Source organism: Merops nubicus, unplaced genomic scaffold, assembly GCF_000691845.1.
Source record: "Merops nubicus isolate BGI_N331 unplaced genomic scaffold, ASM69184v1 scaffold8296, whole genome shotgun sequence".
NCBI lineage: Eukaryota > Metazoa > Chordata > Aves > Coraciiformes > Meropidae > Merops > Merops nubicus.
Genome location: NW_008615584.1, coordinates 13673 through 28483, shown reverse-complemented (window position 1 = coordinate 28483; position 14811 = coordinate 13673). Strand labels below are relative to the sequence as shown.

The following is a 14811-nucleotide window of genomic DNA, read 5'->3' as shown; positions in this document are numbered from 1 at the left end:
AAAAACCAAAACAAACCAAACCAAGCCACACACACACACAAACACACACACACAAATCCTCTTCCAAGAGCCTTTGCGACGCCAACCATTGGGTTCAGGTGAACCTCCTGCTGGAGTGTCTTTGCTCAGTTACTGTCCGAGAGCAGTGGTGTCCTCTGGGAATCTTTGGGGTGCAAGATGAAGTCCGGGTGCAAGGTGGGGGAGGAGAATGGGAGATCAGAGATAGTCGTCTTCGCTGGAAGGGGAGGTGGGGTTTGAGCCCTCAAGGTCAGAGTCCAGCGAACTCCCTGATGGTGTTCGGCTCATCTTCCACATCTGGGAGGCAAAGGTTCTCCCCCAGCTGCATGGGTATCCCACAGCCCTCAGCTGGTGAATTAGCCCCATGATCACCTGCCAGTGGCTTCTTGCAGTTCACTTGCTGCCCTTCGCACTCCTCTGTTTGCTCATGGCTGTAAGCATCTGGCTGATGTAGGAGGTCAGAAGATCATCCATCTTGTACCCCTGAGGAAGAGAAGGAAGATGTTACCTGCCCTTAGAGCGCAGTTTACAGTCTCTGGCTCATGTCTCCTGAACACTCTGGCTACCTAGTTGTTGACTTTCACGTTTTCAGGTGCATGTTGACCTGTTCCGCCATTCTCCTTGGTGGAAATGACACCTTGTAACAACAGTGCCACAAGGAACACAGTCCAAACATAATTTGCAGATGGAAGAACTCACCATCCCGGGATGCTGTCAAGGCTAAAGACATGGGGAGATTTGGGTGGAACTTGGATTTTCAAATGGCCAACAAAATACAGAATGCCTCAGATCAATAACAATCCATCAGGAACTTTCGTCCTTCATGCTTTGGGTTTAAGATAATCTAGGAGGAGGTTTGTTGCTGTGACTGTTACTAGGGACAAGCTGGGCAAAGGACCTTAGTACAAGGACTCAAGAATAACTCCTGAGCCCACATCGGCTTTAATGTCTTTTTCAGCCCAGTGACAGGGAGTTGTGCCCCATGCTCCTGAGATGACAATGTCCTAAGCACCTCAGGTTTGTTTCTAAGTTGGGTGATGGACCAGGTGAGAGCCCTCATCGGCTAAGCAGAGCCATGGGAAATCCACAAAAAAAAAAAACCAAAACAAAACACATCAGAGGCCCTTCTAAGAGACTGTTTTTCAGCCCAGAGAATCCCCAAGAGTTTGCTGGAAGCATTTGATTTTGCCTTCCAAACTCAGGATTTGGTCTCACTGTACCCAGCAACCTGTAATGTCCTTACCAGGGAGGTCTCACAGAGCAGCTTGCTTCCTCTCACCAGGTTGCCAATGGTTATATGGAAATATGTGTTGCCACTGCTCCAGTTGGAGATCTTGGTGAAGGGATGAGTGATGAGAATATCCTGGAGGGAACACAAGACTGACACTCAACAGGCTCAGCTTTCACGAAGGGCTGTGGGGACCTCTGATGTCCTTGGTCACTTTCCATCAAAGCAGACCAAGTACACCTACTGTGAGGAGACTGTACCAGGGCCCCATGGGAATGGCAGTGAGATGCAAGGCTCTGGAGCCTCCAGTGCTTGTGGAGGACTGCCATACTAGAACGACCATGCAGCTGGTGGAAGCAACAAGCTGGAGCTCATTTACTCCAGCTCCTGTCCTAATGCCTGTGAAAGGATTAAGGCAGGAGTGTGTGTGTCCTCCAGTTACAGATGATGTTCCCAATCCACCTCCTGTTGAAAAAGGGGCTGGCTCTGTGCAACAGTGAAGTTCTGCCTCTAGAAAATTGTCTGGCTCCCCAGCCTTTCTCACTTGGCTTAATGAGAACTCCCGAAGTTTTGAACATCATGTCCTCTGGGATGACCTCTGTGAAGGGTTGAGAAGCGTGCTCAGGAGCACCTGGTGAATACCTCAGTTCTGCTTACCTTGGTTTTGGGATCAATGAGGCTGACTCCATGCTTATTGATGGCAATTAGAAGGATTTCTGGATAATTTGGCTCTGTAGTTTGCTGTTGGAAATAAGATGAACTGGTTAGGTGATGTGCAATGCACAATCAGACCCCTTCCTACTTCCTCTCTCCTTCTCCTGACAGCATTCGGTGGCCCATTAACTGCTATCCAGTTTATCCTCTAAAGATAAACATAGAGTTCATGAAGCTATCAGCAATAGTCAGGGCTGTCTAGTTATGTGCAGATCTCCTAAATGTCTGATAACGAGTGGGTGAATTGCTGACAGCATTAAGTTCCTTGCTCCTTTTGGTGGTCTTCCAAATGTGAAGCCATCTTAGCACTGGGAAGGAAGAGCTAGGACAGGCTGGCAAACCCCAGATGTCTCCTTTTCCCTTCCAGTCTCTGGTGCTCTGCTTCTCCTCATACCTGCTGCTGTGGAACTCCAAGTCCAAGGTTACACTGCTCTGCACCCTTCTGATGATTACATTCAGTTTTATTACTGCTGGTAAAGCCTTCTCCTAGTCCCCCAATTGGAGGACCTTTGATTTCTTCAATTGATGGGATCATAGAGCAAAGGGGGTGGATGCTCAGCTCATAGCCCTGCCACAGATTTCTTGGCTATTAACACTGTTGGTGGAAAAATCACAGTATCTATCCATATCCCTTATGCCATCTAAGATGGACATAACAGAAAATAGGGTGCCAAAGTTCAAGAAGTTGATGAGTAATTTCAGCAACTTGTTTCCAGCTCAGGCTCACTGTGTGGCCATTGAGAAGAGGGAGCTGCAATAAGGTGCCTAGAGTACTTGGATGGACTTCATGGCTACTGGCCTCAACTGTCTTTGAGGAGAGTCTGGTGCCATGGTGGGTGGTCTGGATTTGGTTCGTGGTGGGCACAGACACGTCCATTGCAAAACTACATTCCCCTTTGGCTTGGCAAAACAGAAAATGGCTCCTGGCTCTTCAGCAGCACACCTATGAGTGCAGACCAATGACTGAGATATGCTGGAGCTCTACAATGCCTCTGTCTGTGTAAAGAAGCAGGGCAGCAATAAATATATTGCATTTATTAAATAAATAAATGTATCGTCCCTTTACTGATGGAGAGTCTCACACTCTTCCCCTGCCTCATCAAGGTTGTCCCAGCCTGGCCCAAAAACTGGCACAATCCTGCATACCTGGAACCCCTATGTGATATGGGGCTCCTGACCTTGGCTCAAAGCTACCAGAGAACCCCCAGGCAAGGCAGGTACCTTCACTTCAAAGAATGCTGATCCAAACGTAGGCCACTTGAAGATAATCTTTAGGAAGGCAAGCTTGGCTTCTTCTCTTGTTTTGCCCGCGTGTTTATTGTAGTATGCCACGATGGACTGCAACAGAGAACAGAGCTGGAGGGTCTGCACTTCCTAGCACCATGGATGTTTGCCGGGAAAGAGCATCAGTCCCACAAAGATGGTTGGTTCTAGTCTCTGCTCCAATGAAAAGTTCACAAAAGTGTTGACTGGTCACTGGAGCAGGGCCTGGAACCAAAGCAGGTCCTTCTTTCTTTAGATCAGCTGTGCTGGTGACTCCATTAAAGGGATTATAAGTTTTGGCCCTCCAATTTATGGAGCAGGGGAGACCAAGGGACCCTGAACCCAGAGAAGCTGATAGCATGCTGGCTGGACACGTGGCTGTGTTCAAGCTCCAGGAAATAAAAAGGACTTATAAGACTACTTCTGGGCAGTGAGACATCTGCTATTTTGTGTCTCTGGGTGAGTCTGTATCTGTGCCACAGCTCCCCCCCTGTAAAGCAGGAAGAATTATCCCTCTACTCAGTAGTCTGCTTTAAACAACAGACCTTTATGTGAGACCATCTCCCAGCATGAGTCCATCTGACATTGCCTCCACCACTGCAGCCACAGCCACGTGCAGCACACAGAAAACCCACTGCAAGGCATGTCTGTATGAACACACATGCACAAATCCTCCTCTTGGTGATGCTGGGGAGGCTGCAGCTCTGCTATGGCTCAAGAGGAACAATGGGTCACTCATTCTGGCAGCCTCTCATCAACGCTGAACATCAGACAAGTCACCTGAGAGACTGGGCTTCCCCCAGCCAGGCCAGGCATAGGACTCAAGCTGCTGTTTTACCCTTTTCCAGTCATCTGGAGAGAGCTGCCGGACGAGGTCCTGAGGCACCAGCTCCTTCAGGAGCTTGGGGATGCTGGGGAAGTAGGACTTGTCATCCTCAAACTTCACTCGGTAGATGAGAGCTGCCAGCTGCAGGACCTCTTCCCGTGTGCACTTGTGGTAGCCACGCAGGTACTTTGGTAGCTCCTGCATGGAGGAAAGACCAATTCAGAGATAGAGGGAATGACCGTGGACTTTCACCCTCAGAAGTTAAATGGAATTAATTTGTGGAGGTATCCAAGCCCTGGTTAAGAGGCTGTGCCCCAGTAACACTCATAGCAGTTGTGTTGAGTGTGGTGGAGAGGCAGCTGCCCAGCTGAGACCACACTAGATGTTTAAAGGTCCTCTCTGTTACATGGTTGGTCCTCATGTTAACAGGTTGGTCCCCATGTTAGCTGCCAGGTGTGTGAACCTACAGTCTTGTTCACCCTTCCTCACCCCTGGAACCCACCCCTAGGAATGGCCACTTGGAACTGAAGGGGTTTTCTGCTTTTTTTTTTTTTTCAGTTTAAAAAAATCTATTCCCTCATTACCAGACGTGTCTGAAAAGGAGTCGAGTGACTAAGTCAAGCGTTAAGGGATCAGTCCTGTTGGGATAACAACTTTGTCCAGACAAGAGCACAGGGAGTCTATGTGTGTGTGAGAGAGAGCTTTGGGACATGAAGGTGTCTCTTCCATCCCAGAAGAAACAAAAGCAGGAAAACTGCAATTTCTCACCTGACTGCTGGGACCATCACAGCTCATCTCTATGAATGGAGATGCCTGAAAACCCTCAGGATGCTGCTGAATTCAGGACATGCTCTCTCCATTTTCTTACTGCCCACCTAAGAGCATCTGGCCCAAATTCCAGCTGTCCTGGTTACCCTAAAGAGCATGAAGGCTGCTCCTTGCCATACAACTCAGAGTTCTTTGCAATGCTCTATTTAATGCAAGAGTTCTTCCTTTTAATGCAAGACTTTGCCCATCTGAAGATGGACAAATTCTTTGTAACCCATTCCTAATTTCTCCCAAGACTCCACCGCTGTTTCAGGCCCCTGGAGTACCTGGTAGTAGTGGAAGATTGAGTCTGCCATCGAGTCCTTTCCAGGTGTTGTGTTGGTCCACAGCTTTTTCATGAAGAACACTTGGTAGGTGAGGGAAGGCACTATACCTGTGCAAGGGAAGCAGGGAGTGGACATCAAGGTGTGCCAGGGGACGTTTAGATTTGACATTAGGGAATATTTCAGAAAGGATTGTCAAGGATTAGAACATGCTGCCCAGGGCAGTGGTGGAGTCCCCATCCCTGGAGGGGTTTCCAAGCCGTGGAGATGTGATGCTGAAGGACACGGGTCAGTGGGGACCTGGCAGTGCTGGGGGAATGGTTGGACTCCACAATCTTAAAGCTCTCTTCCAACAAAACAAATTCTATGATTCCACGCCCAATGCAGGACAGGGGAGTTGCACCCTGGAGGCACCTGTGTCTTGCAGTCACTCTTACATTCAGCAGAGCTGCAGCCAGATCCACTGTATATGTGGACAGTGAGGTGAGATGAATCCCACCACTGGAGCATTCCCACAGGCAGGCCCTGGAGAGCTGCCCACCAGCAGAAGCTCCTCGTAGGGGCCAGGTCTAACCCTGGAGCAGAGATCTTGCTGCTCCTGGACAGATGATCTCCCAGGTGGTGTCCTCAGGGCTGGTGCAGACAGCTCACCCACAGTAGTGTTGCCCAGCAGATGGGGCAGACTACATAGTCAATCTGGTTTTAAAGGGCTGAGGGCTCTAGGAGGACTTTCTGTGACCCACAGTGGCAAAAGGTCACCGTTACCATCTTTTGCAGGTCTTGCTTTCTTTATCCAGTCGGTCAGGTGTCTCACAAAGTCAAAGAAGAAATCTCCCTCAGGCACACTGATGACCTGGGGGACACAGCACATGGTTATAAAGGCTGAGTCAGTGGCAAGAGGCCACGGGCAGGGTTGGCCATTGCCCCATCTTCTGTAGTTGTTACTCACTGCTTTGTCCTGGTCTCACTGATGTGTTACAAACTGCTGAAGTGAGAAAGCCACCTCCAGCACTTTGCTGCAGGCTCTGGCTCTGATTTCACCCATTACTCCTTACTGGAGCACCCTGTTCCACCAGAGCAATTAATTTCCTTCCCCTCACCATGACTATCTCCACAGATTTCTCCCAGTTGCCTGAGGCAGCTCTAAGCTGCACGTTTTTCTTACTTAGTCCTTTCTTAGAAACCTGACCCCAGCAACAGGCTCAAAGAGCTTTGCCTGGCTTTTTTTTTAAGCCCTTTGGGATGGTTGCTGTAAACCAGGGCTGTGGGACTGCAAATCTCACCTGCAGGAGGTTGTGGCTGACTTAGAAACACCACACTGCTTGTAGAGAAATGCATCTGGCTACACCAATGACCCATGGGCAGGTGGGTCACTCTGAGGGTCTCGGGGCTACCCCAGCCTCTGAGTGGGTCACTCACCTTGTCAGAGATCTTGACGAAGAGGCTGAAGCCCTCAGAGGACTTTAGGAGCAGCCTGTTGGAGATGTTCTGGCAGAAGTCCTTGGCTTTTGTGCTGGATTCCACCTCAAATGCCTACAAAGAGAAGATGATCCTCACCACTGCTACCTCAAGGTTTACATTTTATGCTCCCTGAGGAACTCTAGGCTCAGATGCACAAGGGGATTTAGGTACCCACCGCTAAGGAAATCAGTGACATTGTAGCTCTGAGCATGGGAAAGAACATCTGCAAAAGCTCAGCCATGTGATTGGTGCACCACTGCTTCATGATGCTCTATCTGGCTTATCCAGGCAAGGCAAGAGATTCTTCTGATCTACAGCTAGCTCTCAAAGCTACTTGTTTAGGGAGGGCAGAGAGAGACCAAATTCTCTCAGCTCTCCATTAGAGATCAACAAAGGCACACAGAGTTACTGGAGAGGAATCATCCTTTTCCTTCCATGGGTGTGCAGCTGCATTACAAATAAACCCACTTGGGCATGCAGGAGTTTAGTTGTGCCCAGGGGCATGAGGGGAGGGAGAGATGCCAGCCTCACAGAAAGACTAACCAGCAGCATGAGACAGCAGTATCTGCAAGGGCATGCATATCTGCTCTGGCATCAGCTTTACTAGCTGCCTTATTAGCATGTGAGATGCTTAATGAGAGGCTCCTGAGTGCAGGTATCAGAAGTTCTGTCATCTCAGGTCAGAAGGAATAATTTGCTTTGCCTACTTGCCAGCACTGCCAGAGCCAGCTCCCTGCCCAGTCCCTAGGGAGACTCATCATGGTACCCTGCTGGGTACAGCTGGGTGGACAATACCTGTCTGTCTGGGATGTAAATAATGGATGGCCAATGCTTGTGAACCACTCAGAGACTGGATGGAGATGAATCCCCCCAAATTCCCTCTTGCTGGAGTCATACTATAAAGCCTCCAGTGGATGTCAGCAAATAACTCATGTCTTGAAGAAGGGAATTACTCAGCTCCTGAGTCAAACTCCTGAGCTGGTCAGGGTAGATAGGGGTGGGTTTTCCTTACACTGCTTTGGTCCAGAGTCTTCTGGAAAGGCTGTGCTTTGCTGAATCAGAACCTGTATTAGACTCTTGGATTTGAGTAAGAAAACTGACAGCCATCCTGGCAGAAAATAATTTCCTTCTCCCCCGTTTACCTCATCAGTGTCATCAGGGAAGTACACCTTGTGGAAAATTTGGGTGGTTTTGTGTTGAATGGCTTCCACTTCTACCAGATGGGGTGGGTACTTCCTGGATCCATTCCTGCAAAACAGGAGGTGGCAAGTGCCACAAAATCAAACCCAGAATCCTCTGTTTAAATCTTCCATCGTAACACCTATTCTTTTTTTTAGTAACTTCAGCTACTTTCTTAATTAGGGCTTTCTCCTCCTAAAAAGAAGAAATAAAAACTGTAATGGGGAATGTGTCTTTGCTTGGGCTGTAGTTGACTTAAGTGGACCTGCACAAAGTCCACTTCATTGGACCTGGACTAAGCTGGCAATTAATTTCTATTTCCCCACCCCGCCCAGTTTATCAGTAACATCTTCCACCCAATGTACCTTCCATTCATGTTGGTCAACCACAGAGAGAGGCTGTGAACTATCACTGTCCCCCCAGCCACCAAAACATCTCCTACTCATGTTTTCTCACGCATATTTGGATCCTGTGCCACAGTCAGGACTAGGATGTCTTTTGGTGCTGTACCTCAGGGCTTTCTGGAGTCTCTGGATGCAGTCTGCTGCCAAGGGGTGATGTTTCCGGGACTGCAGGAACCTCTGGACATGGGGCAGGAGGATATTACTTGGAGGGAAAAGGCCTGTACACAACCACAGCAGCTCCCAGCCTTTCTCTTCACTGTACCTATGGAAGGAGAGACACGGGAGGAAAATAATCACTCATGGCATGGACGCCTCAGATCTGCTTTGCCCAGCACAGGCAAGTGCATTTGGACCAAGTGGGACGAACAAGTCTTACTTGATGTGGTTGTCCGTGAGCTGCTTGAGGGTCTGGCAGTAGATTTCATCCTTCAGGGGTTCAGCTTTCAAGGCACCTTCAAATATTTGGTCTGTCAGCTCGTTAACCGAGCGGGTCCTTTTGGATGGGTAGTCACCCATATACTTCAGAACTGGTAGGAGGAGTCAAGGATCAGGTACCAGGGGTGTTTGGGGAGGCCCTTCTGTTGATGATGTGATTAAAGACATCTTAGATATGATTATAGAAGTGGCTGCAATTTCGTGGAGGGGAGCCAGTGTATGGCAAAGGCTTTAAATTACTTTAGGAGATGTCCAGCAAGCTCTCTCCCTTTAGCATGCACCCTCCCAGGTTGAAATAATTGTTTTGGGGTCAGGATATCTAGACCTAAGAAAGCCATGTGTTACCTGGTCACACGTACAGGTACCACTGTAAAAGACCAGATTTTCAGCTAGTGCCAGACACCAGTGAAGCTGCAGTGACATAAACCAAATGATGACTTTCACCATCAAGCCCCATTTCAACTCTTCTGCTTGAGAACGGGCCACGGTTTTCTGAATTAACATGTGACACAGCAAGAGGAAAAGGATAAAATTGCAAATGTCTTTCTTGCCAGTTCTTCTCATTCTTCCTCCTGTTATTTGCTAATAAGAGGAAAACTGTAGTAGCACCAATAGTGTAATTATTAATCAGTAACAATTTTATACCACCAGACCTGTTCAAATGAAGTTTGTATCGTTGAGCACAGCCTCACCAAAAAGTGAAGGCTACTTAAAGAGATTTGATTTCCACCTGCACTCAGCTTACTGCTTCCATGCTGTGTATATCCTGCCAAGGAAGGGGTGCTCAGGCATCAAAACTTGTTCTCAAGGCCACATGGACTTGTTTACATCCACACTGATTAGGTCTATAGCCTTCCACAGCAGATGCATTTTGGGGAGACACAGCTGAAGCAAGCCAGAACACAGCCAGTGAGTTAACCACGGTGTGGACCAGGAGAACTCAATAATTATCCCCCAGCCCCCATCTATTATGTGTACTCAGACCTCAAGGATGCATGAGTACAGACTTCAGGATCAGACCCTTCTCCAAGACCTTAAAAGGAACCACAGACCTTTCCATGAGCTTTGCTTGTAGCCCTAAACAGCCTGCTTAGCCCTTTGCCTGTCAGACCTGTTGACCACGTATCCTCCAGGCAATGGAAGGATATCAATGAAGGCCATGCAGGCTTCCTGGGACAGCTCCTCACTGCCCAGGATCTTCTTCAGCAATGGCTGCTTGATAGGCTCCCTGGTGTAACACCACAGCTTGTCCTTCCCACGGCTCTTGGTGATCATGACCCTGCTGAGGGTGTGCTTGGGAGGTGGCCTGGTGGAAAAGGAAAAGCAAGAGGAAAGGCGGAGAGGTTACAGGGATAAAAGGGACAGACTGCAGCCAGTGCTTCACCTGGGAAGTTTCCTCACAGCACCTGGCTAATGAACTCTTATGTCAAATGGGACCTCACAGTTTAGCAAGTATTCAGCTCCAGTTTTCCCCAAAGATAAACAGTTGTACTTTCCTAGGGCTCTGAAAAGTCCCTTAATGACCCTATACAAGTACGGACACCAAAACAACCTTCTCCACCCCAAAAAACTTCTAACAACAGGAAGAAGGATGATGACATTGTACAGTCACCGAACAGCAACAGTGTACAGCAACACTGAAAAAATATTGCCTAGCAGAACAAGCCTTCCAAGGTGAAGACAACCCAGAGGATCTGGTCTGCCTTTTTGGACTGCCAGCCCATCTAAATAGGAGTGGGAGTTTTGGGATCAGTCTGGTCAGCTGCATTCAGCAGTGGTACACATTTAGATCTTTGGCATGGAGGCGAAAATGCCCACACCTAATTCAGCTGCTGCCTGTTTGTTTTGAGCTTGTGTATGGGACCAGACGAAAGGAATTTCAGCCCACTAAGCACAGCCTCCCATATAACACTAAACTTCTCCAGCCTGGAGAAATGGTTCATGAAACCTTGTCTGCGGAAAACCTACAGCTCAAATGCCATGACCTAAACTAGAGGCTGCAGTTGTACAAAGTCACACAAGGGGATATTCAGAGTCCTTCTCAATGGCCAAAAATTTCCTGATTCCCAAGCTACCTGGAGATGGATTCCTACTCCTATCATTTTTGAGGATGGTTTAAAAAAAAATTACCTAAAATAATCATAGGAGAATTCCTCCAAGGTGTATGGCTTTACCCTCTCTTCACTGTCTGAGATCGCCAGCTGAGAGGTTCTGATAACATCTTGTCGTTGGTCAGGGGTCATCGTGACCAGTGCCTGTGGGATGAAAAGGTCTCTGTCACCTGGTGCATTTGATATAATATGTATCTGGTGTATTTAGAGAGAGGAAGCAGGTACAATGGGAGAAGAAGAACAGTGAGTGAATAAGAATAACCCATGAATTCCAGTTATTAGTAAGAACTGTGCAACTGTCATCTCTCTGTACAATTCACAGTCACGAATGCAAGGAATAACAGATGTTTCCATAGTGTGAACCATTTCCTAATGAAGATAACATGCTTTGAGTCCTACAGCTCCACACATGAATGTAGATGCTCCCTCCAACCCCAAATGCACCTTCAAGGAATCAGGTCAGCTGAAGGGATTTAGCACAATCCATGGATATTCCAAGTCACAAGCCAGTGATGTTCAAAGTAACAACAACAGAAGAAAGGCTGAGATCACTTCAGCCTTGAACAATTTGATACCTCTTTCAGACACTTTGGTTTCCACCTTATCAGGGAGACACTGGTCAGAGCTAAGCTATCTAGGAAGGCTTTGACCTCTTCAAGCTTTGCACCAAGTTGCACCATTCTGTAGGAGAGCTTACCACGATCTCCAGTGGAGGCATGGTGACTGTAGGCAAGACGTAGACCGCATCGGTTGGGAAATCCCCTCTCTGCTTGGTCCGTTCATTGAACCCGTTAGCCCACCCTGAGTTCATCACATGTTCTCCTGTGTCCTGGTCCAGAACAATGAGATCTCCTTTGAGGAAGCTGAGGAACCCAGATTCTTCTCCCACTGCAGGAAAAACAACCATAAGTTTGATTTTTTAATTTCCAAATCCCTTGGGAGTAATTATCTATCTATATGTTTACCTTTGGGCTGGGCCATTTACTTACCAGGGTTTGGGTTGTCTTGGAGAGTGACCACATACTTGGACCTTTTCCTTAGTCCTTCAAGGAAGGTCACTACCAGGTCTCGGATATCCTCTGCATTGTTGGAGGTGAAGGTGTATTCATCACCTTTAATGGTGGCCAAGGTAAAACTCTGCCCTTGCAGCTTTCCCCCCCTGGGATGCATTGTTATAGGAGACACAAACAAGGAACTTAAAGGCATCAAAGAGGCAAAGCCTGGGCAAAGACTAGTTTCTGGTGAGATGAGTCTGCTCCTCCTTACCTGCTGCTTGACACAGCCGTGATCTCTGGGAAAGAGAGCTCTAAGAGAACCTGCTCCTGTTCATCCACAAAGTACACTCCTGTCCAGTTGACGGCTACAATCACATCATTTTTGGGCAGGCTTGGCCCTGGAGTGAAGACAAGACACGCCATCGGTTCATGAAGAGTCTTTAACACAGGAAAAGTGTGTTTCAAGGGAGGATGCAATGATCAAAAAACTCAGTGGTAGTTTTAGGAAGAGAAATAGTGGCAGACTCATAGCTTGAGCCATTGCTAATCAGGATGCACCACAAAATAACATATCCAGAAAAGACCAGCTAGGCGGTCCATTAAGTATTCTTGTCTCTGGAGTCCCTATCTCTCCCTCCTTTTGCTTTGGAGCATCTTGGGGATGACCTCTACTGACTCACCTGAGAATTTGAAGGCTTCGTAAAACCGAGAGAACAGCAAAGGCCACTTGAAACGTGCAAAATCCACTACCTCTTCCTTGACTTTTTTTGGGTCTGCCCTCTTCTGAGTATAAATTCCCTACAGACAAAGCAAACCACAAACAACATGAAGCATAAACCCAGTGATATCCAAGAAAAGTGCAAACAAAACCAAGTCCTGTCACCTGAAGATCTTGAACTAACATTGATCGAGGTCTAAATGCATCTAAGGGCCAAAGTCCTACAGGAACAAGAGATAATTTGGACAAAGTCCTGGCCTTTGGTTCCCAGTTTAGGGAATAATTTGACTTTGAGTAGGCTAGACAAGCATCTAGAGTGACCAGTATGGGTGGGATTCTTCTCAGCTAACTTTGGGTTTCCCTAAGGTAGATGTCTACCTTTTGTCTTGACAATCCTTCAGCTGGAAACGGACACTCAACAGTCCTTAAGTACAGGTGCCTAGCTTTGTTTAGGACATCCTCAGACACCTGACACTTCTGTATGTAGTTGACAGGCTCATGGAGGACCTGCAAGGTCCAGCTGAATTGCATTGCTTCCACTGACAGTAATGGGAGGTGAGACTCCTAACACACACGGAGACGTTTCCATGTTCATCTGAAGCTGGCTCCTGCTGTTAAGTGAATGTGAATTCTTATGCCTGGATGACCAAACCTTATGACTGGTCATGAGTTATGGGTAATGAGTTATGGAAGGTGTCACTGTGGGAGGGTCTTACAAATGTTCTAAAGGAAGTCAGGGAGGTTTTATACAACGCCTCGCACAATAAGGTCCTGACATTGCCTGGAGATGTGGAGCTCCACTCTAACACAACCAATAACACCCCAATCCTGTGTAACAGTAACGAGACCCCAGAGGTGGCATTTTGTTTTTCATAGTCAATCTATGCAGGTTGTCTTCTTCTGCCAGATCTTGACTCAAAATCAGTGGTAAAGCTGAATATGGTTGGTACAAAACTTGCCCTTTCTCTTTGATCTAGCTTTGGACCAGGCTAAGAGCTGAGCTATGATGTCTGACATATGTTTAAAAGGCACATGAAGCTACTGAAGCCTTGGTCCTGGCCAGCTGATCTACTGTCCCCACCTTTTTATGTGCAGCTATAATGAGCTGAGCCCATTTTTCCACTGTTTTTGAAGCTGTGATCTCTCTGTCTGGGATGTAGGATGGAATTAGGTTTAGCAGCCTTTCCAGCACCATCTCTGACCCATAGTCCACGTAGTACTGCTGGGAGGCCAATTCTGCCAGATCTTCTTCCTATGGGAATCGAACAAGGCAAGTTAATGTTGTTACCAGGCCACCACCTCCATATCCATCCTCCATCACTCAAGCAGCAATTTGTGGAGGCTGGATGCAGCACTGCTTCAGAGTGCTTTGTGGAGGCTGGATGCAGCACTGCTTCAGAGTGCTTTGTGGAGGCTGGATGCAGCACTGCTTCAGAGTGGTGTGGGGATGCTTCCTTTAAGCAGAACTTCACCAGTGCTTTTTGCACATCTTAAGTTCAGGAGACTGACCACTAAAAGCTGTGATTAAGCCTTAACATGTCCAGTGACCAGCACCATGCAACTCTGTACTGAGCATTAATATTTTTGTCCCAGTCTTTCCTTCCAGTTCAGTCTGCTTCCGATGCCTGCAGTCAGCAGTGGGTCATTTTGCTATGGTAGCCAGAGTCTAATGATTGAGAACTGCACATATCCACCAGTTCTCATGTTTGAGAAGCCCAGAAGCTGAAGCCCCTGTGCATAGTGTAGAACTGGAAATTGTCCTTTGGTGCAGTTACAGTCCAAGCACTTTGGGGTAAAACAACAGAGCTACTGAGATGACGATAATAGCACAAGGAGACCGGGAGCAAGAGAAGGGGAGGAAGAAAGGTTGGGACTTCTGATAGCATAAAAGAGCTGCAGATAATGCAATATAGATGGGAAAACATGATTTAGTTCCTAAGGTGACTGTACTCCATGGACCACAGGAGAATAATTAGGTGTTGGGAGAGAGATATCTTCAATTTGATACCTGAATGGTTTTAAACACAAGGGGAAAAAAAAGTGATGGATATTTTCAGAGATTCTGATGTTTCCTGAGATGCTCATTTCAGTGACAACTGGTATAATTCTGTAAGCTCCCAGAGATGCCAGAGGCATAGGCTTTCTGCTGCCAATGTTCCTTCAGCATACGGCAGCATTATTTGGTTTGTATTGCATGGCAGAGGTCTGGATCTCCTGAAAAGCATCTCTCGTGTCTAAAGGCTTAATAGGATCCGCCAAACAGGATCCTACTATGTACTTCTGGTCTGCTCATCTAGTCACAAACTACCTGTGGCCCTCCAAAATGAGGCTGATGGATGAAGTGTCCATTCACTCTCCTATCCAAAAT

The 14811-nt window shown here is 47.5% G+C and overlaps 1 protein-coding gene across 1 annotated transcript in view; it reads right to left on the bottom strand.

The window, feature by feature from the left end:
* Nucleotides 1–411: 411 nt before the first annotated feature.
* LOC103775118 (unconventional myosin-VIIa) overlaps nucleotides 412–14811 on the bottom strand; it is a gene marked incomplete at its 5' end in the record, with an annotated part of 28069 nt that continues 13669 nt past the window's right edge. Inside the window, 18 exons of the mRNA XM_008942561.1 lie at nucleotides 412–501; nucleotides 1262–1381; nucleotides 1904–1987; nucleotides 3182–3298; nucleotides 4062–4247; nucleotides 5144–5250; nucleotides 5906–5993; nucleotides 6560–6673; nucleotides 7744–7849; nucleotides 8291–8446; nucleotides 8561–8714; nucleotides 9768–9925; nucleotides 10750–10874; nucleotides 11428–11618; nucleotides 11720–11889; nucleotides 11997–12123; nucleotides 12406–12523; nucleotides 13525–13695. Of these exons, the coding sequence (XP_008940809.1) occupies nucleotides 412–501; nucleotides 1262–1381; nucleotides 1904–1987; nucleotides 3182–3298; nucleotides 4062–4247; nucleotides 5144–5250; nucleotides 5906–5993; nucleotides 6560–6673; nucleotides 7744–7849; nucleotides 8291–8446; nucleotides 8561–8714; nucleotides 9768–9925; nucleotides 10750–10874; nucleotides 11428–11618; nucleotides 11720–11889; nucleotides 11997–12123; nucleotides 12406–12523; nucleotides 13525–13695 (2382 nt within the window). The remainder of the gene's footprint in view (nucleotides 502–1261; nucleotides 1382–1903; nucleotides 1988–3181; nucleotides 3299–4061; nucleotides 4248–5143; nucleotides 5251–5905; nucleotides 5994–6559; nucleotides 6674–7743; nucleotides 7850–8290; nucleotides 8447–8560; nucleotides 8715–9767; nucleotides 9926–10749; nucleotides 10875–11427; nucleotides 11619–11719; nucleotides 11890–11996; nucleotides 12124–12405; nucleotides 12524–13524; nucleotides 13696–14811) is intronic.